The 25292-nt window shown below is 38.3% G+C and overlaps 4 protein-coding genes across 6 annotated transcripts; 2 read left to right on the top strand and 2 right to left on the bottom strand.

Moving 5' to 3' along the window:
* The first annotated feature begins 1088 nt into the window (after positions 1-1088).
* Positions 1089-7602, top strand: pla2g15 (phospholipase A2, group XV). Its single transcript, XM_067378781.1, has 6 exons — positions 1089-1429; positions 3851-4007; positions 4808-4926; positions 5012-5110; positions 5194-5418; positions 6848-7602. The coding sequence occupies exons 1-6, from the start codon at positions 1297-1299 to the stop codon at positions 7357-7359; spliced, it is 1245 nt and encodes a 414-aa protein (XP_067234882.1). The 5' UTR covers positions 1089-1296; the 3' UTR covers positions 7360-7602.
* A 142-nt stretch (positions 7603-7744) lies between these two features.
* usb1 (U6 snRNA biogenesis 1) lies at positions 7745-10062 on the bottom strand. Of its 2 annotated transcripts, none has more exons than XM_067378784.1 (7): positions 9837-10062; positions 9557-9753; positions 9301-9484; positions 9164-9217; positions 8970-9084; positions 8795-8878; positions 7745-8661 (listed from the first exon to the last, which is right to left on the bottom strand). In XM_067378784.1, exons 1-7 carry the CDS (start codon positions 9941-9943, stop codon positions 8557-8559), a joined length of 846 nt encoding a protein of 281 aa, XP_067234885.1. In that variant the 5' UTR covers positions 9944-10062; the 3' UTR covers positions 7745-8556. The 2 variants fall into 2 exon arrangements, with proteins under 2 accessions (XP_067234885.1, XP_067234886.1); XM_067378785.1 differs by having other exon boundaries at positions 8970-9075.
* Positions 10063-11116: 1054 nt separating this feature from the next.
* On the top strand, positions 11117-18399 carry znf319b (zinc finger protein 319b). Its single transcript, XM_067378779.1, has 2 exons — positions 11117-11457; positions 13560-18399. The coding sequence occupies exon 2, from the start codon at positions 13787-13789 to the stop codon at positions 15611-15613; it is 1827 nt and encodes a 608-aa protein (XP_067234880.1). The 5' UTR covers positions 11117-11457; positions 13560-13786; the 3' UTR covers positions 15614-18399.
* Positions 18400-18485: 86 nt separating this feature from the next.
* Positions 18486-24977, bottom strand: cfap263 (cilia and flagella associated protein 263). 2 transcript variants are annotated; one of them, XM_067378783.1, is made up of 8 exons: positions 24958-24977; positions 23376-23469; positions 22644-22799; positions 22401-22556; positions 19745-19981; positions 19122-19229; positions 18733-18888; positions 18486-18618 (listed from the first exon to the last, which is right to left on the bottom strand). In XM_067378783.1, exons 2-8 carry the CDS (start codon positions 23433-23435, stop codon positions 18514-18516), a joined length of 978 nt encoding a protein of 325 aa, XP_067234884.1. In that variant the 5' UTR covers positions 23436-23469; positions 24958-24977; the 3' UTR covers positions 18486-18513. The 2 variants fall into 2 exon arrangements, with proteins under 2 accessions (XP_067234884.1, XP_067234883.1); XM_067378782.1 differs by lacking the exon at positions 24958-24977 and adding an exon at positions 23698-23771.
* Positions 24978-25292: the final 315 nt, after the last annotated feature.

Genomic DNA, 25292 nt, shown 5'->3' with positions numbered 1-25292 from the left:
TCACACTGACTGAAACCCCAACCTACATGTGCAATATAACAATAATTCAATGATCACCCCCTTCAGTCATGATTACATGCACACTATAGTGCAAATTTGAGTGCTTTTTGATTATACATTTTAATGCTTACTACACAATACACACAATTTCATTAAAATAATATTATTATTAAGTAAATATTGTGTTATCCGTACATTAGTAGTGCACAATTTTGTATTTTTTCAGTTTTTTTATATAAAGTTTTTATTACGTTTTAGTATTTTAGTACTTAAGTTGTTATGGTTTTAGTTTTTGAAATAAAGGTGAAATATAATAAAATAAGAAACATGACTTGGCAAAAAAATGAAGTTTTAAGTTGAATGCTGAAATTACTAAACTAAAACTGAAATAAAAATAAAGGTATAGAGAAATATTATTACAATATTATTAAAACTTCAACTAAAATGACAGTGCAAATTGAAACTATATATATATATATATATATATATATATATATATATATATATATATATATATATATATATATATATATATATATATATATATATATATATATATTAAAAATAGACTATACTAGCATATAAGCAATACTAATTTAGCATGTCTAGAATTGACCAGTTAACATTGACGATCAGAGCTCTTGTTTTTAAATAATTATTATTATAAAAATACAATTTATTAAATTGTATAGAGAAAGAGATAATACATAATATTATTTAAATACATACATTTAGAGATTCTGTACTCTTTCATAATAAAATTAATGCATACATTTTATATTATTAAGAAAATCTGTAAAAGTAAAACTAAATAATTTTGTTCAGGCAGGATCATTTTGTAGGCTTCTTTGCTTGAGGTTCCCCGATTCACAAATTAAGGCTTTAATTCTGAAGCATAACATCTAGATTAACATCTTAGATTGTTTTTGAAGCCCACAAGGATTTCAAAAGTCACATTTTTCATGTAGTAAGTGAAATTTATCTTTTTTATTGAATATTAACAAGAACAATGTACTAAGAGAAATTTATAGTGCAGAAAACAAAATCAATTCTTGCAGCCTTGCCATTATCGAACTGTCTTTCGAAGCTCCGCCCACCGACTCGATGTGTTCTGCCATTGTTTATTCGTGTCTAGTGGCTTTAAAAACACCTCATACTTGATCAGCACATTGTGTTCATCACAGTCACTGTCGCTCAGACCCAGAAGAGACACTTCTCAGATCACTCTTAACCTCATGATGGACAGATAAACACAAATGCACCCTTGATCCTGTTTGGTGTGAGCCACTGAGAGAGATGCTTCCCTGTCATCGGTTGAACCTCGCGATTCTTCAGCTGTGTTTGTTGTCGTTGGTGTCATTTACCGACAGCAGAAGTTTGAAATGCTCCCCGGGGAAAGTGTGTTCAAATCGACCGCCTGTGGTTCTCAGTAAGTCCTTTTATTACAGAACATCCTTTTTTTGTTGTAATGTCCTGTTGCTTTTCTGTTCTTGACGCAGGACACAGTTGTTTACTTGTCTCATGATGTACTGTCATACGGTCTGTGTCTCAACCTAGTGAGCCGCTTACATAGGCAACACTAACGCTGTCCAGATAGCTCAAAATGTTATCTAGATAGCGTTTACATGAACATTAGATGTTGTTATGTAATACAGGCACTATTACAGGATATACAGTAGTGTTTAACCTCATATCCATGCATTTTATAGTATTCAGTATATGATTGTATTTATAACCAGATCTTAAACTAGTGTCTTAACGCTTTTTGAAATATGTCGATATTTATTTAACAGTTTAAAGCACGTGACCAAACAGCTGGGAGCTTATGATTTTTCAGTAGAGCTGTCGAAGAAAGCGAAAGCTGGTCCAACAACAGTATAAACACAACACAAATCCAACATATAAAACCGATTGACTATATTGGATTTGTGTTGTATTTATACTGTCTTGTTTACGGCCATTTTCTTCTTTGTATCTGTTTATTTTTGCTTTGGCCGTTCCTCATGACTAGGTCATATGACCTGAGGAAAATAAAAGACTTATTCAATGTCACTGATTGCGAAACCGGTCGTAGTAAAACAAGAAAATAACAATACTTTATGTTTTATTCCCCTATTGGCAAATTATGAAATGTATAAGAATATTTTATAAATTAAGAACATTTTTTAGGCTTTCTAGAAGTCTCATGGTGTTTTTGACATGGTGCTATCGTATTACCATATTTTGTTTTTGATATGAACCTTAAAGGGTTAGTTCACCCAAAAATGAAAGTAATGTAATTTATTACTTACCCATGCCGTTCCACACCTGTAAGACCTTCGTTAATCTTCGGAACGCAAATTAAGATATTTTAGTTGAAATCCGATGCCTCCGTTAGGCCTGCAAATGACATTTCCTCTCTCAAGATCCATAAAGGTACTAAAAACATATTTAAATCAGTTCATGTGAGTACAGTGGTTAAATATTCATATTATAAAACGACGAGTATATTTTTGGTGCACCAAAAAATAATGAATTATATAGTGATGGCCGATTTCAAAACAATGCTTCAGGAAGATTCAGAGCGTTATGAATCAGCGTGTCGAATCATGATTCAGATCGCGTGTCAAACCGCCAAACTGCTGAAATCACGTGACTTTGGCGCTCCGAACCGCTGATTCGATACACTGATTCATTTGTGCTCCGATGCTTCCTGAAGCAGTGTTTTGAAATCGGCCATCACTAAATAAGTCGTTATTTTGTTTTTTTGGCGCTCCAAAAATATTCTCGTCGCTTTATAATATTAATATTGAACCACTGTACTCACATGAACCGATTTAAATATGTTTTTAGTACATTAATGGATCTTGAGAGAGGAAGTGTCATTGCTCCCTACGGAGGCCTCACGGAGTCATCGGATTTCAACTAAAATATCTTAATTTGTGTTTCGAAGAATAACAAAGGTCTTATGGGTGTAGAATGTCATGAGGGTAATAAATGACATTATTTTCATTTTTGGGTGAACTAACCCTTTAATAGTATAAGATACTTTGAAATATCTTAGAGTAGCATGTAAGTAATCTTACCATCACTGTTACTAAAGACACTAAAGTGAATATCTGTGCTTTGGAACATGAAAGCAGGTTTTTATTTGGTCCAAGATGGTTTTAATGTGGTCGTGTTCCAAAACCATTTCACCTCCTTGAGCTTGTACCACTTAGAAACCATCTAGCATCCTGCAAAACACACCTACCCATGTAGACTGGATTTTCCATCAGGTACTTTTTGTGAAAAAAAGGTTTGTCTTTATGTCTAAATATACACTACCATTATTCAGCAATAAAAAGATAGCTTAAATACATTACTTCTACAATAATATCTAAAGCACACTTTTAAGTACACTATTTGACAAGCCAATATTTACACGCCACCTGATAGTAGGAGCACCAAAAATGATTGAGTCATGTGGTTTTAATGTTAAATATGTGAAATGAATTCTGGATGTGGTGATTGACTATATAGACATGCAAACTTTGGTTAAAAGGGGGGGTTAAAATGCTTCAAACCAAACCAAACCGGAAGAGATTAGTGATGATAGAGATGTTTAATCAGTAGGTGATAAAAAGGTAATCTCTTTTGAATGGTGATAGTGTCAAGTCTTTAATCAGTGATTCTTTGATCATATCTAAAGTAGTTTGTGAAGTGCTTCTTATGTGAAAACTCATCAAAGTCACTATAAAATTTAAATTGACATCTTTATTTTTTTATATATATATATATATATATATAAATAAATATACAATATTGATTGTTTATTCTAAATGATTCTTAAGTGATATCTGTCGAATGATTATAAATGATTTATCCATAGTTCCAGGAGATCTCGGGAATCAGCTAGAAGCAAAACTGGACAAACCTAGTGTGGTGCACTACATCTGCTACAAGAAGACCGATGACTACTTCACGTTATGGCTCAACCTGGAGCTGCTGGTGCCTGTGGCCATTGACTGTTGGATTGATAACATGAGGTAAAGGACAAAAGTGCAGCTGAAACTGGAAGCTGTGCATGTGATGTACCGCTGGCATATGAAATCCATACTGCAACCTTTATAGAGTGCAACAGTCAGAAAAAATACTATTCATTTTCTCCATAGAGATAAATGATCATTTATAAACCTTTAAAAACAGACCTACTGTGAGCTATATTGATTATTAATCAATGGTATGTGCTTTTGCTGAAGCCATCGGTCTGCAATATTTCAACTTCATTTTAAATAAGCATGTTTAACAGCTGAATTTGTGGTGAAAAACTACATTACCCATGATGCTGTACAGAAAATTCCACAAATCAAGAGTGTTGCAGTGAGCAAATCATGCCAAAAGAGTTGCAAGGAACAGCCACTCTGATAATTAACAACTTTGAATGTGTTTTTTTTTTATTTTGCTATCATTTTAATGTCATTCGCAGTGCTTCATGGGATGTTCTTTCCTTCACTAAAGTACGCAGTCTTGTCCCTTCGTTCGATTTTCAAAAAACCTTTTTGTCTCAAATAAAATTTTGTAATTTTTTGATTGACCTCGTATCTTAGTTCATGGCTTATAACGCTTTTTTTTTTTTTTTTTTTTTTTTTTTTTTTTAAACGCCTATAGAAAAAATTTATGGCAAAAATACTTTTGGAAAGTGTGTGGGCACTAATGCACTAATTTCATTTTGAATATGAAATGAATAGACTTTTTTTTAGATTGAAAGCATGCTTTTGCTTCTTTTGATTTCATATCACCTGCTTTAAATATGCAAATACATCATCAGCATCTATTTTTTTTAAAGGCTACTGTACAATCGTACAACGCACCTCACTGAAGCTCCTCCGGGGGTGGATGTCAGAGTGCCTGGGTTTGGAAAGACGTATAGTTTGGAATATCTGGATCCCAGTAAACGGAGTGTGGGTGAGTGGAAAATGGGTGTTTATCTAATTATTAAAAAACTTGTATATTGGTAACTGTTGTTTGAAGAGACCTTTGTCTGTTTCAGGCATGTACTTCTTCACTATAGTACAAGCACTGGTTGAATGGGGATATACCAGAGACGACGATGTTCGAGGTGCCCCCTATGACTGGCGTAAAGCCCCCAGTGAGTTTCTTCTTGGTCTACTTATGCACAAAAACAAAGTTCTGGGAATTGTCTTAATTGGACATTTTTTCCCTGATCTGTAGATGAGAATAAGGAGTACTTCCTGCGTCTGCAGCAGATGATTGAAGAGATGGCTAATAAGGCTGGAGGTCCTGTGGTCCTCATTGCACACAGTATGGGGAACATGTACACTCTCTATTTCCTTAATCAACAACCACAGGCTTGGAAGGACCGGTACATCAAGGCATTTGTTTCTCTTGGACCTCCATGGGCTGGAGTGGCCAAAACTCTGAGAGTTATGGCAACAGGTATGGGCTAAATTTGTTGTGGAAGGAGATTTTGCTGAATTTAAGGTGCTGTATGCCATTATTTTTGACTGTACTAAAGCATAAAAATATCATAGTATGTTCGCTGAGATTTAGGAAACATGCGAAGTTCAGATACTTAAAGGGATACTCCACCGTTTTTTCACCGTCGAGTAGTGTAACTCGACATAGGACGGTGACACAAAACAAAACGTTCCGCTTTTCTAAGCGTGTAAAATGGATAACTATATTGTATGGCGGAATACCATAGCAAGAGCTCGGGAGCACTTTGACTTGGCGCAGTAATATCTTCACTCGTGAAAAGTCCTCTCTGCTTGGCCCCTATTGAATGAACTGGGCTAAGCTAAGTGCTAACAAAGTTTCACCGCGAGACAGAGCGATTTAGTGCACGCACTGAGACGAGAGAGATATGTATCAACTCGTCTTAGTTAAGGGAATAACATAGTTTAATATGAAAAAACGGTATCCCTTTAACGAAGAAGAATGCTATAGCCATTAGCCAGTTTTTCTACTTTGAAATGTGCGTTCTGTGTCAGAATTTCTGTTTTGTTTTGGTCCGTGTGATCCCGCCCACTGACAATTTACTCAATAGTATGTCGACAACCTTAGGTTGTCAGACGGCGGAAAACACAGCATATTGCAGCAAAAGAAGCCAGCAAACGAACTGGTTCAGAGATCACAGATTCGTCCAGACCTAAAAAACCCATGTCAATAAAAACATTGCAAACATATGCATTAGCTGATCAACTTACAGTATAAGCTCATCGCTTTTCATTGTCAGTTGCGCTCGTTCCTGTTGCGTGTCCTCAATCTGGCAATCCCATTTCAGCCGCTAGCTGTTAACAATACATACTGCGCCTTTAATTTGATAAATTACCTGTGGCAGGCTAGCTACCATTCATTTGTACGTCAATGATGTGGTGCTCATTTATTTATTTTTTGCTATGTGAATTCATCCAAAAATACATTAAAAATGCAATTCACATATACATATTTTTTTGAGGGCGTAAAGTTATGGTAATACTACGGTCCTGATCTCATGATGAAGATAAAAATCTTGAAAAGAAAACCTCAAGTAGTTTGGCATAATCTGGTATTGTTTTAATAATAAAATGATTATTTAATAATAATTACTTTAACAAAACTGCTAATTGTTATTATCAGATCATCGCAGGTTTTTTTTGGGGGGGGGGGGGGTGCTTGAGATCATCAACACGTCATCAGAGAAGTGATGTCGCTGCAAGAGGGAGGGGAATTTATTTTGATTAAAGATTATGAGGGCACATGAATTTGAAAAAATGATGTGCATGGATAAATCATTTATAAGTACTGCAATACTCCATAAAAAACAGGAATTGTCCATTTTGATTTCACTTTAAAACCCATTTATTTGATTTTGGTTCCATCACAGGCGACAACAACCGCATTCCCGTCATCAGTCCGCTAAAAATCCGCACCCAGCAGCGAACGGCCGTCTCCACCGTCTGGCTCTTACCCTACGCCCACTCCTGGCCCAAGGACATGGTCCTGGTTTCCACCCCCAACGCCAGCTACACAGTCCAAGACTATCAGCGCTTCTTCAAAGATATTGACTATGAGGATGGCTGGGCCATGAGAGAGGACACAGAACCGCTGGTCAGTGCTCTTCAACCTCCGGGCGTTCCTGTCCACTGTCTTTATGGCAGCGGCATTCCCACAGCTCAGGGCTACAATTACACAAACTTCCCGGATGTGGACCCCATCGTCATCAACGGGGATGGAGACGGAACTGTCAACTTGTTGAGTGCCATACAATGCAAACGCTGGAAGAGCCAGCAGACAAAGCCTGTTCACATGTTCGAGCTGCCTGGGAACGAGCACGTCGCCATGCTATTGAACGTAACCACAGTTAACTACATCCATGATGTGCTGTTTTCACCATGATTGCATCGAAGCTTCACACTTCCCCTCTTTAACCTTGAACTGATTATTCTGGTTTGCCAAACAGACAGGACTTGGTTCTGCTTTTTGGGTGGATGTCGATCACTTCTGGAGGATGTTCCTTACCGTAGTTCGTTTTCAGAGTTCCCTTATTGTGGAATTATCAGGACATCAATGTAAAATGGTCATAAACCGTTGGGCACAATCAGCATTTACAGAAATTATTCTATTTTTTTTTTTTTTTTTTTACTCCTCAGATCTAAAATTTGATCAGATCTAAAGTAATTTCCAGTTGTTCAATGTGAAATAGCAGTTGCCTGCCGTTAATCCTTGTCAATTTACATTTTAAATATTGTCTGTTTTTTTAAACCTTTTTAAATTTTAACCTCCTATAGCCACAACTTCTTTAATCTACAGATTTTATCTAGTGCTTTTTTAAATGTTTCTATCCGAATTGTACTGACACTGCAGTATTGCTGTCGATCCTACTTACAAGCAAGTGGCTATTTATCAGGCTGTCTGTGACCAGTATTGATTTATGTATTTTTATCAGATGCTCTTGAATGTAGAATGTGCAACCCGACTGCTGGATATCTCATTGTTGCTCAATTTATGTCGGTTTGACCTTTCTGACTGCGTTTGCGCTATGCCCAAGATGGGTTAACCCATGTTACATGTGAACAAAGTCCGCTCTTGAATATACTGAACAATGATTTGAGAAGCAAGTTATGTGTCGGTTTTTTTTTCCAAAAATGTTTTTTGAATTGAGGTTGTAATTTACAACACTAACTGTGGAAAGTGAAACTTAGTCTTTCAGTTTTAGGATGTGGTGTGTTGCTCATAAACCGGTTTGATGGTAAAAATGCAATGCTAAACCAGGGAGGGCCTGATGGTTTGTTGCTCAAACAACAGACAGTTGTGTACATGCCCTGGATTAGTGAAAATTACTGTGTTGTAATTATGTACAATAAAATGCTCTTTACCAAAATTGTAATAACTTAAAGAGATAGTATTTAGTGCAAATCCTTCATTGTATTTTGCAAACCTCAGAATCTACATAACTACTAAACAGTGTTTCATATGGAGGCTCCTTTCTGTCACAGAATAAAAATATTTTTAAAAAGTTTATATCTCATCTGAATTGAGATATAAACAAAGAAAAAAATTCTGTGGCAGAAATAAGCCTACTTATTTTCAAGATCATTGGAGGGAGAAAAGAAAGACTTTATTTCCCGTTTTGCAGCGAAGCTCTGTGCAGTTGAGGCGTATGTGAAACGGTCCATCTTCATGAGTGTCAATGAGACTCTGTGAAAAGTAAAATCACAGGTTATTATTATTATAATTCAGATGGCTATGCCAAAAAACCCCAACTCCTTGATCTTTGCCTTTTAATCAGTACTTCTCCATGTTTAGTTTGTGATTCAGATCTGTTTCCTACCTGCAATTCCGATAAACATGCCTTTTTCAGTCTTTCCGTGTGGTCACCCACACACCAAGCAAGGCTTATGTGGAAAGAAGGATCCTATAATAAGTAAAGAAGGCTGTTACATTAAATTTGGTTGTTTTTAATCTAATCTTTGTTCATGAATGTGATATTAATGCCAGGTTTTTACCTTATAAAAGGTGCTTAGGCTGAATTCTTTCATGGTTTGATCCAATATTTTTATGAGCTCAAGCAACTGAGCGTTTCCAGTGAAGATTTCCATACCAAGGAAGGTCCTGCATGAACTTTATGCCATTAAAACATTGCATTGAAATGGAAAAATAAACAATACACCACCTAGTTACAGCAAGAGTAATTAAATACCTAGTCTTTTCAGCATTAGAATACACCATCAGTTTATCAGCCAAGCAGAAAAACCTGAGAAAACAATCTGACTTAGATACTCAGCAAACTGCATATGTTATAATGAAACAATGAGGAGTTGATAATATAGCACAGACTTCTGGAAATGTGTCAGACCAGTCCGAATGGACTGGATGAACGGCTGAATCCAGTGATGCCGCAGAACAACTGTCTTTGATAGACTGAGGTGAAACTCTTCAGATACTTTCAGTGGGATGTCGTGAGCTGCCGCGATCACCATTATTTCATTGAGTACCTCCAGAAAGGCCTCCTCAGGCTCATCTAAAAAGGGTTAAAGGCCATTCAGAGATAAATTACAGTATCAATCTAAATACACTCAGGCAAAATGCTTACAAGGAATGAACACGTATGTAGCCCAGTTGCCCCGCTCATGCTGGAAGGACCGCAGTCGCCCTCCATGTTCATCACTTTTATCGGTCCACTGTTCTTCTGATTCTCTGAACATCTCAGGAAGAGGCAGGCGAGGTGTCAAGTGGGCTGATTTGCCTGCTTTGCTTTTAACAGATCCATGATCCAAAGGTTCACTGGTGCTATTCGGGTAAAAGAGGAACTTAGAGCTCTATAAATGCAAATCAAAATAAAACTAAACGACATAAGATCAAACGCACCAAACCTGCTTTCATTGTCAAGTTTTCCTCTTTTCCTTGAAGGTGAGGAGTCATTTTTTGAAGAGTTTTCAGTTTCATCCTCAGAACTGCTACTACTGTAATTGACAATCATTTTAAGGCAGAAAAATATTAAAAACCGCACCAGAGCATTAAAAACACCATATCAGATACGTGACGACATTTTTATTGTCATATGCAAAGCGCTTCCGATGGTTCTGCTTCTTCACAGCGTCCCTACAACAAACTATCGTTACCAAATCGTTCTTTTGAGTCGGATCTTTTACAATGCATCATTTGAACCGGTTCACATCACATGATTCCTTTACAAATCAGAATGAAGCGGTTCTGGCCAGTTGCATAAACTTAGTCACTAAGAACTAGTTTGACCAACTTGCAGTTAACCATTTTTCCCATTCAAATTACACCAATCTACCTTTTTATCCAACAGACTTTAAAAAAATTAGGACCACTCTTAAAGAAAAACATTGTGTCTTAACTTTTAAGACTAAGTGGTTTATGCAACAGGCCCAACAACCTAGTGTATGATTGAACCAAGAAACGTTTCTTTGTACTGCGAAATTTATGTTAGTAACCAAGTATTTAAAAAAAGTTGTAGAGAAAATATGTTTACGACTTCATTGTATGACAGCTTATCAATACACAAACGAAACCATTTTAGATATCTTTTTTTTTTTTTTTTTCTTAGCCAAGATATTTCTGCCAATTTTAGTATTATATATTTTCCCCTAACTTTCCTTAAAGGCAATATTCAAAGCATAGATACCATTGTATGAGTGCGTAAGAACCGATTCTTTGAAACTAGCCGTTCGAAAGAACCGATTCAGAAAATGATTCGAACCTCTCATCGCAAAAAAACCAAACGGTGCTTCATCAAAGCGTCCCACTACAGCAAATGTTGATTCAAATGGTTCCGACTCTTTTGCATTCCTTCCTTACAAAATAAAGCGCAGCTGCTGTCAACATTGCATCTCAGCAATAACCATAAACATTACAATACAATATTCATACGAACAAAAATGTTGACGTTTATTTTCTTATTGAAGTTTCATAGTTAACTATTATCCTGTCACCACTACAATGAATAATTCCCCAAAAACCGTTCTAATAAAACAACCACTCGCCCTATATCTGATATAAAACGGTAAAATACACATTTTACGAAGTAATAATGTTGTTTTCAGTATGAATATGCTTATATAAATGCCGTTTTTGAATAAAATGAATGAAGTTCCGGTATGTTTTGTGAGGATGCCAATTCTGTGTTATTCAGGTTCCCGTGCGGCTGTCGGGGGTTTCGGTGGTCAGCGATCTAAGCCCGAAATAAAACGCACTATGTGTCGGGCATTCCTCGCCAGTCAGCTCCCCTAAATGCCATGCAAACGCCGAAAAGACTGTTATCGGCTTTTTCCGGAGAACCCCAGGAGAGATCTGGAGAGTTTTGCAGGGTTTTCATGTGTTTTTGCAGGCACTGGCCAGGGGGTGCGGCCTAGCAGAGACCGCGGATCAGTCGGAGGATTTACGGCCTTCAGAAACACCATAAGCCGTTTGTTGATTTAACTTATATCCCTGAGGATAAACATGCGTGGAATCCGCTTCTGAAAAAAGGTAATATGCATATCTGAACATAATTTAGAAGAATGTGTGTGTTGCAAAGCTACAGTTAGCCTGTTAGCCAGCTTGCAAATATTCGTTAGCCATTTTGCAAAGCTATGTGTTTGTGTTTTCATCCAAGTGTCTTAAAAATACGTCTGTTTTATACGCTATTATTTACTGTGTTGTACATTAATATTCATGTTACTTAACGTTTAAATTCGGTCACCGGCTTTTATTCACCGCGATAAAAAACGCGATTATGTGTGAACAATGTTTGTAAACAAATGCGCAGCTAACAAGAGTCAGTCGTTTTCTTTATGTTATTACATTTTCATAACCTTAAATGCTTTGGGACAGCTGTACCCCTTTTATACACAGGTGATTACTGAGAGACAATAGGACTGTGTCTCAAAAAGTAGTGAGCTATCTTCTTAGACAGGTTGGCAGGGAAGTTCATCTCAATATCCAGCATGAAACATGAGGTGTACCAGACAGAAACTCCTACCTGTGTTATTACTGAGATAAAGTGGTCTGTCAGATTTCATTTTCATTTTTTTTAGTCTATCAAGTGCTCATATAAGATTCTAGGTTCGTTTGATTTGGAGTGCATTGCTGGAAATAATGTAGATCTCCTTACAGACCAGCCAAGATTCAAATAAAGATGTTGCAGTACAGGTTAAGGTGGTGTTCACATTGCTGGAGTTCATTGTATATCATGAAGTGGTTTACGTGAGAGCCACTTTGTTTTTTCATAAAGAACTTTGATATCTTGCCTACAGTCATTGTAACTCATGTTCCCTCAAATCATCAACTTTTTCTGAACATTACGACTTCTGGTTCTGGTAATTTTAACTTCTCTTATTGTACAGTGTAGGGATATTTTATTCTGTCCCAGTCAGTAGTTCAGACTTTTTATTTTTCTTGCCAACATTTTCACTGGCCGCACACATTTTAATTTCGGCTATATTTTTTATATGCCTGAAAAAATAAATAAATAAATAAATAAATATATTTATAGACTGTTAATTTTTTTAAAAATTATTGATTTGTAAATTTTAACCCAGTTTTATTAATGCTTCCTTGGATGCGTCTATAAGTCTTAATTGCCATTTAACAAACTCTTAAAGGGTTAGTTTACTCCAAAATTAAATTTCTGTCATTAATTACTCGCCCTCATGTCGTTCCACACCCCTAAGACCTTCGTTCATCTTCTGAACACAATATATTTTTGATTTTTTTTTTTATCTCCCATAGAAAGCAATGAAATGACCACATTCAAGGTCCAGAAACATAGTAAGGATATCATTAAAATAGTCAACGTGACTATAGAAGTTCAACTTTAATGTTATGAAGGGACGAGAATACTTTTTGTGCGTAAAAACAAAAATAACGTCTTTATTCAACAATTTCCTCTCTACCCTGCCAGTTTCTTATGCAGTGAATTTTGTGTTTTTGCACACAAACAGTATTCTCGTCGCTTCATAACATTAAGGTTGAACCACTGTAGTCACGTTGACTATTTAACGATGTCTTTACTACTTTTCTGAACCTTCAATGTAGTAATTTCATTGCTTTCTATGGGAGATTTTAATTAAAAATCTTCATTTGTGTTCCAAAAATGAACGGTCTTACGGGTTTGGAACGACATGAGGGTGAGTAATTAAGGACAGAATTTTAATTTCTAAACCTTTAACTATTGCAAAATTAGATTACACTGCAAAGGTGGCACAGAAGCACAAATGAAGTTACATTTAGGTGTCTTTACATCAACTGTTTAAATGCTGAACTAAAGGTGGGTCAGAGCAGACCTAAATTAGTGTGGCATTGCATCTTTACTCTGAATTTTTGTTTGGCTATGTAAAGACTCCTTGTGTCAGCCAGTTAGAGAACGTTACCTTGGTAACATTTAAATCAGTATATGCAACGACAATATTCAATTTAATATTAATTTAAAATTTTGCAAGGCATCAACAAATGTGTGATGAGGCAAGTGATGGTTCCATCAATTGGCGCAAAAGTCTTTCACAGGCCATCCTTTTTGTGGAGCCCTGCTGTGTAAATGCCCCTAAAGATGTGTGTTTCATCCAGGTTTCTTGTTTGTTTTTTTCTTACAGGTCTGTACAAATGTGATGAAGAAGATGATCAAGGTCTTTTGCACTTTTGGCTGATGCTCACATCCATGTCAGTTTTCTGTTTATATCCAGCCAAACCGTGTTCCGGAAAGCATTGTTAGCTCCTTTTTTTTCCCCATTGTGGGCAATCCAACAATTCCTTCCCCCTGACTTCACCCGGAAAGCGGTCCAACTACGGCTCAAAGCTGAATCCGTACACCCGAGCCCGGATGACGGAGGCGTGGCAGCAGCATGCTGTTGCCCCGCCTCCAGTTGTGCACACCATCCCACCAGGGGCGGATGCACTGGGCTGCACTGTCTACGGCATAGTCCTTCAGCCGGACACGGCATTGCAGCAACAATCCCAGCAACAACAACAACAGCAGCAGCAGCAACAGCAGCAACAACAACAGCAACATCACAGTCAGCAGCAGCATCCGGCACAAGCGCAGCAGTCCTCCTTGCATGTAGGGAGTGAGGGAGGACACAAGTGTGGTGCATGTGGCCATGACATTTCCCATCTGGCTAATCCACATGAGCACCAGTGCATGGTGAGCCAAGATCGTTCGTTTCAGTGCACGCAGTGTCTGAAAATCTTCCACCAAGCCACCGACCTGTTGGAGCACCAGTGTGTGCAGGTGGAGCAGAAACCCTTTGTGTGTGGAGTGTGCAAGATGGGCTTCTCGCTACTAACTTCGCTAGCGCAGCATCATAATGCCCATAACAGCGGAAACCCCATGAAGTGCTCCATATGTGAAAAAACATATCGACCAGGTTCTGGAAATGCCACTCCAACTTCGTCAACGGCCACCCCTGGGCAACCATCCAATGACGAAGCATCGTCGAGTGGCAGCGCTGCTGTTGGGACATCAGGCCAGCCTACATTCGAGCCTTCGCAACCTGACCGGCCGTACAAGTGTTCGGTGTGCTCCAAGGGCTTCCGTCACTTATCCGAGCTCACACGTCACGAACGCGTCCACACAGGCGAGAAGCCGTTTAAATGCGAAACATGCGACAAAAGCTTCAGCCAGTCCTCACATCTAGCCCACCACCAGCGTACTCACAGCTCTGAACGACCATTCAAGTGCGCGGTGTGCGAGAAGAGCTTCAAGCACCGCTCCCACCTAGTCCGTCACATGTATGCCCACTCGGGTGAGCACCTTTTCAAGTGTAACCTCTGCGAGTTGCATTTCAAAGAGTCTTCCGAGCTCCTCCACCACCAGTGTCAGCCGCAAGGTGCTCGGCCGTTCCGCTGTGCCACATGTGGGAAGGGCTTCAAGCGTCCGTCCGACCTGCGACAGCATGAACGCACCCACTCAGAGGAACGCCCGTTCCACTGTGAAGACTGCCAGATGAGCTTTAAACAACAGTACGCCCTGGTGCGCCACCGGCGCACACACAAGGCCTCCGCCGACCGCCCCTTCAAATGCAACCTGTGCGACAAGGGCTTCCTGCAGCCGTCCCACCTGTTGTACCACCAGCACGTTCACGGCATGGACAACCTCTTCAAGTGTGCATCCTGTGGCAAGGGCTTCAGCCAGTCTGGGGAGCTGCTACGTCACAAATGTGGTGAGTCCTCCTCGACACCCACAAATCCAGACAAGCCCTACAAGTGTGACGTGTGCGGAAAGGCTTACAAAAAGGCCACCACGCTACAGCGCCATCAGAATTCCCACTGCACAGAGAAGCCTCTCAAATGCTCGCTGTGTGACCGACGCTTCCTGTCCTCCTCAGAGTTCGTGCAGCACCGATGCGACCCATCCCGGGAGAAGCCCTTGAAGTGTCCTGACTGCGAGAAGCGCTTCAAGTACTCCTCGGAGATGCAGCGACACAGGCGCGTACACACCGGAGAGAAGCCCTACAAGTGTGCCAGTTGCGACAAGGGTTTCAAGCAGCGGGAACACCTGGCCAAGCATCAAAGCGTGCATGCGAGAGATGCCCAGTTTAAATGTGTATGGTGCGGAGAGCGTTTCGCTGATCTAGGTGCCCTTCAAGAGCACACTGTCCAGCACACGGCTGAAGGTGGCGGATACCCCGTGTCTTCTCTCATTCAGTAACTCGTCTCCCTGATTACATTCACAGAGGTTTTAGCAATATCAGCAAACTACCCCAATCAATTGAATTTTTACAAGGCCCAGTAACCTCATAATACCTCATTTTGTGCTAATCGTGCATATGCTCAATAAGTAGTTGATATCAAGAGGCGTACTTCAATTGAGTTTGATTGGCAAGCAGAAATGAATTATTGGTGGTTGGTTTATATTTGAATCCTGGGTGGAGGGAAACAGATTTATGAACTCTATCCCAAATAGCACTGTGACCCTAGTACAGTATGGCAGCATTTGCCCTCACAAAGCCCCCCATCAAATCTCTAGAGCACAAGACAAAAGCGATTTGGTCTGCAACTATTTGTTCAGTCTGGAATCGTCATGTAGAATCAGCATACATTTTTGGTATCACATTCATGTACCTAGTATGGTTGAGATACTGCTTAAGCCACGTTTCCACCGCAGGAACTGGGACTAGGGACTTTGGGGTGGTACTCGGTGTGTTTTGACCACAGGCACTAAAGTATAAATAAGTTCCAGGTAAAAATTTCCCCTCAGAAAGTCCCTGCTCACGAGGTAGTATTTTTTTCAAAGTTCAGGAACTTTCAGGGGTGGGACTTGGGTGCTGAACATGCTGATTGGTTGAGTTCACGGAGCATGTTGACTCCATGCAGCATTGTAACCACCACAATCACCAAGTCGGTTGTGGTGCGTGCAGTAAGAGTTGTTCCAAATTCAAAACAAATTGTTCTGGGTAATTTCGGTGGAAACGTGGCTTTACTGTGTGCCTCTACAAAATAACTCTACTCGGATCACTAGCCTTGCTCCAGTCTGAGTACATTGTACACACATTCGGAGCACCTCCAGCAGCCTACTGTGCACATTTAGTTCACCCCACAGCAAAAGACAAAACAGAAAGGGGGACAAAGTTGTGCTGTTATAAACTGTTTAAACTGTCTGTATATGTCAATGTTGACGTTCTCCTCGTGGCAACTAATGGTATGTACCAAAAACCATCATTGTACTGTACCACACCCTAAACGGGACAGATCGTTAACCAGCAGAAGTATAATGACCTCAGACGGTCTCTACATTTCACTGAGATTATACATAAATATATAGAATCTATATAGAAATGTAAACTTGCATACAAACAGTTCATATTACCACCAGAATCAGTACAGCTGTTCTAAAAATTGCTTAACCTGAAAAGGCTTCCTGTATTACTGTATGTACATAGTTAGTATGTATGCGACTTGTTTACCAGTCCTGTCATTAGATATTGCGTTGTCTTTCTTAAACAGCACCACAGTTTTATAAGTAGCTTTTCATCATGTGAAGTTCTGATTCATACATTCTTTAAGTTTTGTTTCTGATTTGCCTTTTTAAAGTTAATTTCAGCCTCTTTGTAGATGTAGTTGGGATTGTAATTGGTGTGTTCAAGGTTGTGTGAAAGTTGACTCTGTTTTTATAAAGGTTTTTGCCCCCCCTCCCCCTTACAGGACTCATGTACTTGTTGTACAGTACCCTAAGTGTCATTCTTCCTCTACTGTATAGATTTATCCATGTGTTTGATCTCTAATCTGCCAACACCATGTCTTGCCTGCAGTCATTTGCCTTTCGCAACGTGACAAGTCTTTTTTTTTCTGTCATTTTCTTTTATAAAAACTGTAATCAGAGACTTTCAAAATGAATTTTCGGTTTCCCCCAAAATCCAGGAGGAAAGATAATTTTGGGCCTTTAAGGCCTTGACTTAAACACACGTCATTCAGATTTTTTTGTTAATGAATGTTTGTGTTGCATACTCATCCAATGATAACCAGTACATTCTTTTGAGAAATTGTTTTTTAAACTGACATTTATACATATATGTGTATATTTATACATATACATATTTAGAAAGTAAGTGGTACTCATACAAGAGTAATCTATGGTTTTTGAATCACATGCTCTTCTTTCTTTAATTTTAGAAGAAGCTATCACTTTTTGTAATGGTCCACAAAGCTGAATTTGAATAGAACTGTTCAAGTTTTGATTTGCCTATATATTTTTTTTTTTACTTTACCCCTCCCACACCATCGCAATTTCCAATCATTTTACCTGGGGCAAAATTACATTATCAGCTCTGTTGCTTATGCAGTATTATATGTTGATTACTGGCCCTTGAGGAACATCTCCCTCTTGCAGTTAGGTTTTGCCGTACTGTACAGCGGGTTTAGAGGTAATAGTGACACTTTGGCCTTAAGCAGGGGCGTCTAGTTTCTCCCCAGAGCCCTTTGCCTCCAATTTGTTTCCCCTTTATAGTATCTATTTATGCATTGTTTTAAATACCAAGGGGCTTTTTTTTAAACCGTAGGCATTAAGAATCAAAGAGCAGTTGGATTTGAAAATTATGTTGTGTTTTTTTATGTTTTCATGTTTGTATATTAATTTTTTATTAATATTGTTTAAAATCTCTATATAAATATCTATATTCTTGGCAGACGTGTCAGGACCACAGGGGAACGTTAAGATCGATGGCCTTCCTCTATGGTTTTGAGACCTCTCCACCCCGTGCATGCCTGCTGTGTTAGTTCCCGTAATCTGTTCCAAGTATCTGCGCTTCCGAGCACACATACTTATCCTTAGTTTTTTTGTTTGTTTTTTTCCTCCAAATTGTAGATTGTGAATGAGCTAGTAAGAAAAGTTCATGTGGCGGTTGATGTGATATTCATGCTGAAATATCTGTATGTAGCATTTAATATACACAGCACTAACTAATAAACCTTTTCATTAATAATGCACTGTTGTGTGTAATTTTAATGTGGATTTATTTTCTTTGTGTTTTATGCTGCATTTGAGCATAAGTTGCACAATATATGGGCGTCTTCTTGGGTATTGAGGTTATTTAGGACGTAGTAACTCTTATGTCAGAACCCATACAATCCAGAATCTGCATGTCGTGTAGGAACCGGTCTGGCTCCAGCAGCGATCCGAAGCTTGTCCCAGGATTTTGTGTATGTTTTTAATGCCATCTGGAAATATTAAAAAATTTGAGACAATTAAAAACCATAATGATATGATTAACTCTAGAATTACTTTTTATGACCATGTCTTCTTTTTTGTTTTTTTTTGGTACGAATTCTCACCTCTGCGATCTCTACCTTGCGTTCCCATTCTTTAACACTTTTCTGCAGCTGGCTGTGGGACTCTTTAACCTTGATGTATTGTAGGACATGTGGTACGTGATAGCTGGCCAACTGGCCCCTCAACTTCCCATTCAGAGCCTCTGCTTTGTTTCGTTCCTGTCAGGAAAACAAAATCCATTTTATGGCTTTTAGCCAGTGGAGTACAGTACAGATGCATTTGTTTTTTTTTTTATAAGGGTTGATAGATTATCTTTATTTTTAAAGCATAAATATTTGGTTCTTTACTGCCTTGATGTTGGATTCTGAAGTTATGGCTCTTGAGGAGCTTTATGGTGGTCTACAGATCTGTGAGTTCAAGTACAGGAGTTAAGGAGTTTCATTATCCTGACCTCCTCTGCTTGCTTGGTCTCGTCCTCAATCTTAACCAGTAACTTCATCCGTAAAGCAATGTCACTGCTCAGCACATCTGACTCGTGTTTCAAGGTCAGAAGCTTCTTCTGCAAGAAGAGGACATTGAAAAATTTCTCTCGACACTTAAGGCCTGTACACACCAAGAAGATAACTATAATGATAAGTATATAGTAAATCGTTCTAAATATAAAAGAATAGCCGAGTTCACAACACAACTATAATGGCACAGAGAAACAATATAATTGGAATCGCTGTTTTTTGCAGCTGGTAGACGATAAAAACATTGACGGCCAATCAGAATCCATCCTGCCTTAAAGAGCTTGAGCATTTAAAGAAACAAACGATGGTCTTAAAGTAAAGAGTACGATATTATAAACTAGTGTGGATGCTAATATAGTTATCTATCTTTATAGTTATCATTCATGTGAATGGGCCTTTACAGTGCCCACTCTTTTAGGTCAACAACTCGAGGCCAACAGTTCCTTATAGTAAGGACCATTGCAAGACCTGTCCAAATACTGTGGTGTGTGGCTCAAAAAAAAAAAAAAAAAAAAAAAAAGGTGATATCTTCAGACATTTTCTATGGTTGATTAAGAATCACCTTATTAGAATTCAAGGCCTGGAAGGTATTCGCTGCAAGCAGTTTGAGATCAGAATGTTCTAGGTTTAGCTCATCCAGTCGTTTACGAGTCTTGAGGTTCTCCAACTTGAGCTGCTCTAAGTCCAGCACCGTCAGCCCCTCACACATCTCCTCCTGTTGTTGTAGCTTGACCTGTAGTTTTTTCTTGTGTTCGAGGAGTGCCGTATTCTTCCGATGCAACTTCTCGATCAAGTTCTCCTGGAAAAATTTTGGTACTTTATTGTGAATTTTAAGGGTGTGTTCACACTTGCCAGGTTTGGTCCAATTAAAATGAACTCTTGTATAATTGCTCTGCTAGTGTGGTTCATTTGATTAAATGTGAACGCTGCCATCCGGGCCCTGGTTTTGCAAAAAACAAGTGGACCGAGACCCCTGAAAAGATGGGTATCGGTCCACTTTCAAACGAACTCTGGTGCGGTTCAACTGAAATATGAACGACACACACACCAGACATCTAAACGAACCAAAAAGAGGGCATTCCTGTTTTTTCTCATCATAGGCCCTGTTTACACCTAGTATTAAAATTTGTTTTGGTCGATCGGATCACAAGTGGATTACGCTAAATACAGGTGTAAATGGGGTATAAAACATTTTGAGCTTGTCCACCTTCGACCACTTCCAGAGGTAGTCGAAAACACATTTGACCGGTTTGCTTTCGTAGTGGAAACGCTCATGTGTGCGTTCGAACAACCACAAAAGAACCGTCTACTCTCCGCCTACTGACTTAATGCGTAAACATCATGGGAAGTGCGCAAGCCAGATGGGATTTAAATTTTGTTGGCTGAAGACACAAAATTGGTTTGAAGATGAAAAATGTATCAGCACAATGTTCTCTCACCATTCCTGAGTTTTAACATGCACTCACAACATTCGGTGTAGTCTTGTGGCTATTAGAGCAAAAACAAAAGCTGCGCCGTCTCCTTGTGCGTTCATATCTAATTTGCGTATTTCCCTGGTTTCACAGACAAGGCTTTAGCCTAGTCTCAGACTAAAATGCTTGTTTGAGCTGTTTTAACTGAAAGCAACTTGTTTTGTCTCAAGATATACACCAGTAATGTTTTTTTAGGTCATGTTTATAAAAGCTTCTTAAATGTCCCAATTGAGTTAAGGCCTAATCCTGGCTTAATCTAAGCCCTGTTTTTGAAACCAGGGGCCTGTACCATGAAGCTGGATTAGCTGGCTAGCCAGGTAAGTTTCAGATTAGTTTGTGCCAATCCTGGGTTTTAGGTACCATTAAAGTAACTTGACTTTTAGCGGTGTTCATCGCCATAGTAACTTACGCTCCACGGCTAACCTGCCCCGGAGGCAGGTTATGTTCTGGGTTAGAGATTTCAAAATGAAATTGGACCAATCAGATGTAAGCTAAGTGACACACCCAACGCAATAAAGTCACTCCCCCAGTTTCTCTTCCTCCAAATTAAAGGTCATTATATAGTAAAAACAAATATTTAACGATGAAAATGTCTGGTTTTAATGATAATTTATATGATTTGTATAATTATATGATCTATATTTCTAGTAAGTTTAGTGTAACAGTAGTTATTAAGCAATTTGTTTCAATGAATATTAATATATATAGATCATATGTAATATAGGCCTAAATAAGGTGTAAATAAACTCTTTAAATATGACTATATGTGACTTTGTATGTTTAAGTCTCTATCGCTATATATTATCAACTATATAAACTAACTTCACAACTTTCACTTGCACTGATAGAGATTCTTTTATTTCCATTAGTGTAATCATATTTAAATTCTTCATTTTCAGCGAAAGAGTTATGAATCACGCTGGCTCTCTCGCGAGAAGTGAATCACAGTTTATTTCTGTTGCAAGGCATGTGATTGGCTGTTCACCACTGATGTCACAGATTCATGTGCACGCGCTCCACAAACTCAGGATCAAAGCCTGAGTTGTCAGAGAAAGTTGATGATCAGCATCATGGTACCAACAAAACCGGATTGGAGTGGTTTGGTTTTGTCAACTCGAAACTAATCCTATAACCCTGAGTTTGTTCATCTACCATCATTGTACAGGCCCCAGGCCTCTGTCTATTAGATAGAAAGATCAGAAAACCCATACATAGACCTTCCCCTCGAAAAAATCAGGAGAGAAGTGGATGAAAGTGGACAAAAAAGATGGATTAAAACAACAGGTGTAAAAGGGTATGTGTCTGACTCGTCTACTTGTGATCCGATCGACCAAAATGCATCTTAATAGCAGGTGTAAACAGTGCCATAATCGCGATGTTGACTATCACTCTTCGGTACAGGCATCAGATCTTCGTTTTGACTCCTTTACACATTTTATAAACTCCTCACGAGTTGTCAGCTCCATAAGATACCATCATATATAAGCACATTTAGCCCAGAACACAGCATTGTTTTGGATGTTCGACAAGTTCCATCGCAAAAATGTCATGAAAGCTTTTTTTATTTTTTTTTTTGTATCTTTAGGTTTGGTCTTAAAAATGACAGTGTGAACGCTAAGCAAACCAGGACTAAATCAATGTATCATTTTCTTTGTTGTTCCAGACCAAAAGAACCAAACTACAAGTGTGAACACACCCTAAATCACATTTTTCAGAATAAACCTACAACCTGAAGTTTTCTTTTACCTTGGCTCTTATTTTGTCCTCAATGTATCTGATGACCTTCTCAGCAGTCATTGTCAAACACTTTTTGTCCCGCAGTGCTTTACAGATGTCGCTATCAAACTGGCAGCATTCTTTTTTAACCTCCACCAAGTGGATATCAGCTTCTTCCAGAGTTGCCTGAAGAGGGTAGAATCAATTATTTAAGCGTATGAAATATATTTGTGACAAACCTTTATGAGCTCGTTCCCTCTCTTGACTAATGACCTTGTAATTGTCCAGCTCTCTTTCTGAATGGTCTTTCGCTCTCTTCAAATCCTTAGTCATCTGTTTAAGCACGCTTTGGGCGACATTGCATTTCTGTTCCAGTGTCAGGAACTGTTGTCTCTCTGGAGTGCGCACTTTAGATTTCCTTCCTGGACTCTGGTATCAAAAGATTGACAGTGAATGAATGAACAAATATGCATGGACAACTCATAAACCACTCATGTTTTTTATTATTTATCCCTATAAAGCCTACTGTATCATGTTTTGATACACATTTCTTGATCTGAGAAACACAATCTACTACATGCCTTCTGTTGTTTGATTGATAGTTTATACTTTTTAACAAGTAAAAGGCCTTTTAGTATAATGGTAAAAAAGTCATTTCATGATGCAGGTGTCGTTTTTGCTGTGAAAACGTAAGAATAACTTTTATATTGCTATTAATATTTAAAAATGAACTAAAGAAACTTAGGTTCACTTGACTATCCATCCATACATCAAAAAATGTTAAAATGCGAGTATGAAATATGATGCATCAGGCTTTTGAGGAACGTTTATTTCCATCAATTACTTAAATGTCAGGCTTTACAGGATTAAAGAGCAGAAAGAACAACGTATATAACGTAAGAGACGTCACGACGCACTAAACATTACGTAAGAAATGTATGCACTTGTTTACCTTATTAAATACACAGACAAGCTATTTAAAACCATCTAAAAACAAATACGTACCGTTGCCATTTCCATCTCTGATGCTGTTTCGAAAAAAGTCTCCACATATCGCTCACACATATCGATCTCTGCTTGTAGCGCTGCATTGGAGCGTCTTAAATGTAAGTTAGGGAAATAAAAATGAGTTATGTACATGTCAAAAATAATATAATATACAAAATTGTTTGCTGACGGAACCAGAAATAAAAACGTTTAGAGAGTTCGGTTAAAATACGGCTGCATCCTTCGTTATTAGCCAGCTAAATAAGAGTATTGAAACGTTATTTATTTTAGGCAAACATGACTGCAAGAATAAGTCAATATTTGAAATAAATAAGCTTACTTTAAGTCCTTCACAAGTTCTACAAGTTGGTTTTGATCCATGTCGGTTTTAATGTTCTCTGTCTTATCTGCCATTGTTGCTATGGTACGTTGCCATGGTTGCGTGCGCGTGTTTGTTTCGCCCTTAAATTATTGGTAATAATTAATAAACACAAAAGTTATCCATTATTGTGATATTCCATGAAAAAACACATATTAAAAATAAGCACGATTTTAATATGATTTTTAATTAGGGACAGATTGTACCAGACAATGTTTTCCACAATTTACCTTTAAATAAATAAGTAAATAAATAAATAAATAACATGTTATTTAATATTGAAAACAGTTCTCTTATAAGGATATTTACATGATTTATTTCAATGGTAGATTTGCATCTGCCGTATGAATACAGATTTGTGTGTTTCCTCATAATAAACTAATAGTGTAATACAGTAAACAATTTGTACAAAACTGCATGTCTGATGATGCTTTGGAAATTAAATATTCTTTAGAGCAGTGAATGGAACAGAAAAAGTGAATAGAGCAATACATTTCTTCACAATGTTTTTTTTTTTTTTTTTTTTTTTCGTATGTTAGACATCAAACGGAAGTCTAATATTGGGCGCATAGCAACGGAAGGACATGCCCAGTGGCCATGTCCATAGATACATATAAATAGATTCCTCATTAGCGGCTGTTTTTATGGGCCGCAAGCCGTCCGCCATATTAGAACGGTCAAACCCGGTCCGTAAACATTCGAGAGCAAGTTGACTGTGCGTCTGGCGTCACCGTCGACCGTTATGACTGCGGTTATGCCCACTGAGTGGCAAACGACTGAGTGGCTTAGATGGGGCAGCATTGCTTTTCAGCATGAATGTCGCGAAAAACACTAAACAAACTCATCCAAAACGGGAAAGAGCTTTGCGACTGACTGTACAAATAGCTTTGACGCAAAATCTGAGGTATATTTTTACAGACGCTACAGAAAAAAGAAGCAAATAGGTCGCTGCAATTCAAATAACAATGGACTCCAGGCAGAGAAACATGGTTTGCAGTTATCATTTTGTTTCAAAATGTTGGATTTTGGGGTAAAATCATACCGTATATATTGTATTGTTATATATGCAAGCTATATATATATATCTTATATATCTTAGCTATATTTTGCATAACTGGGTGTTTTTAAATAAACACTGACAAAAAAAATACAAGTTTTAGGGCTGGACGATATGACGATAGGATAACATTGATATAAGTGATCACTCCAATTTATACCTACCTATATATTTATATAAAGCGTTCACAGGCCGATTTGCTTTATGTATTTCCCCGGCGTCGAAATCAGGCACATATTTATATTGGAAAACACGATTCCTGGCTGCATGTCAATATCCATGGATTAGGTTTCTTTGACATAAGGAACACTTTCGAGTCCAACCTTTAGTGTAATCGTTTGTTTTACTCGCGTTTTCGCAGTTTCCCCTATTAAATCCAGTCATGCAGCAGGTTCTTTTGCCACTCAGTCCAGCTGAGGGAGCACGTTGTGGCGGGAAAGTGACGTCTATGCATACCCTCTAACAGGTTAACATTATGTTGCATAATTTTGCATGTGGA

This window comes from Chanodichthys erythropterus, chromosome 24 (genome assembly GCF_024489055.1).
Source record: "Chanodichthys erythropterus isolate Z2021 chromosome 24, ASM2448905v1, whole genome shotgun sequence".
Lineage (NCBI taxonomy): Eukaryota > Metazoa > Chordata > Actinopteri > Cypriniformes > Xenocyprididae > Chanodichthys > Chanodichthys erythropterus.
The sequence above is the reverse complement of the archived record's forward strand: the minus strand, read 5'-3'. Positions and strand labels throughout refer to the sequence as shown.

What these genes read in the sequence shown, in the direction of transcription:
- znf319b (XM_067378779.1), top strand. Translation starts at nt 13,787, where the DNA reads ATGACGGAGGCGTGGCAGCAGCATGCTGTTGCCCCGCCTCCAGTTGTG.
- cfap263 (XM_067378782.1), bottom strand. Translation starts at nt 23,771, where the DNA reads ATGGCAGATAAGACAGAGAACATTAAAACCGACATGGATCAAAACCAA. An exon ending in AGGACAAAATAAGAGCCAAG is followed by an intron (nt 19,982 to 22,400) that starts GTAAAAGAAAAC and finishes AAATTTTTCCAG; the next exon opens with GAGAACTTGATCGAGAAGTT. An exon ending in AGACCAAGCAAGCAGAGGAG is followed by an intron (nt 18,889 to 19,121) that starts GTCAGGATAATG and finishes TTTTCCTGACAG; the next exon opens with GAACGAAACAAAGCAGAGGC.
- pla2g15 (XM_067378781.1), top strand. Translation starts at nt 1,297, where the DNA reads ATGCTTCCCTGTCATCGGTTGAACCTCGCGATTCTTCAGCTGTGTTTG. An exon ending in TCGACCGCCTGTGGTTCTCA is followed by an intron (nt 1,430 to 3,850) that starts GTAAGTCCTTTT and finishes ATTTATCCATAG; the next exon opens with TTCCAGGAGATCTCGGGAAT. An exon ending in TGTTGGATTGATAACATGAG is followed by an intron (nt 4,008 to 4,807) that starts GTAAAGGACAAA and finishes TTTTTTTTAAAG; the next exon opens with GCTACTGTACAATCGTACAA.
- usb1 (XM_067378784.1), bottom strand. Translation starts at nt 9,943, where the DNA reads ATGATTGTCAATTACAGTAGTAGCAGTTCTGAGGATGAAACTGAAAAC. An exon ending in GGTCTGACACATTTCCAGAA is followed by an intron (nt 9,218 to 9,300) that starts GTCTGTGCTATA and finishes TTGTTTTCTCAG; the next exon opens with GTTTTTCTGCTTGGCTGATA. An exon ending in TCTAATGCTGAAAAGACTAG is followed by an intron (nt 9,085 to 9,163) that starts GTATTTAATTAC and finishes AATGGCATAAAG; the next exon opens with TTCATGCAGGACCTTCCTTG.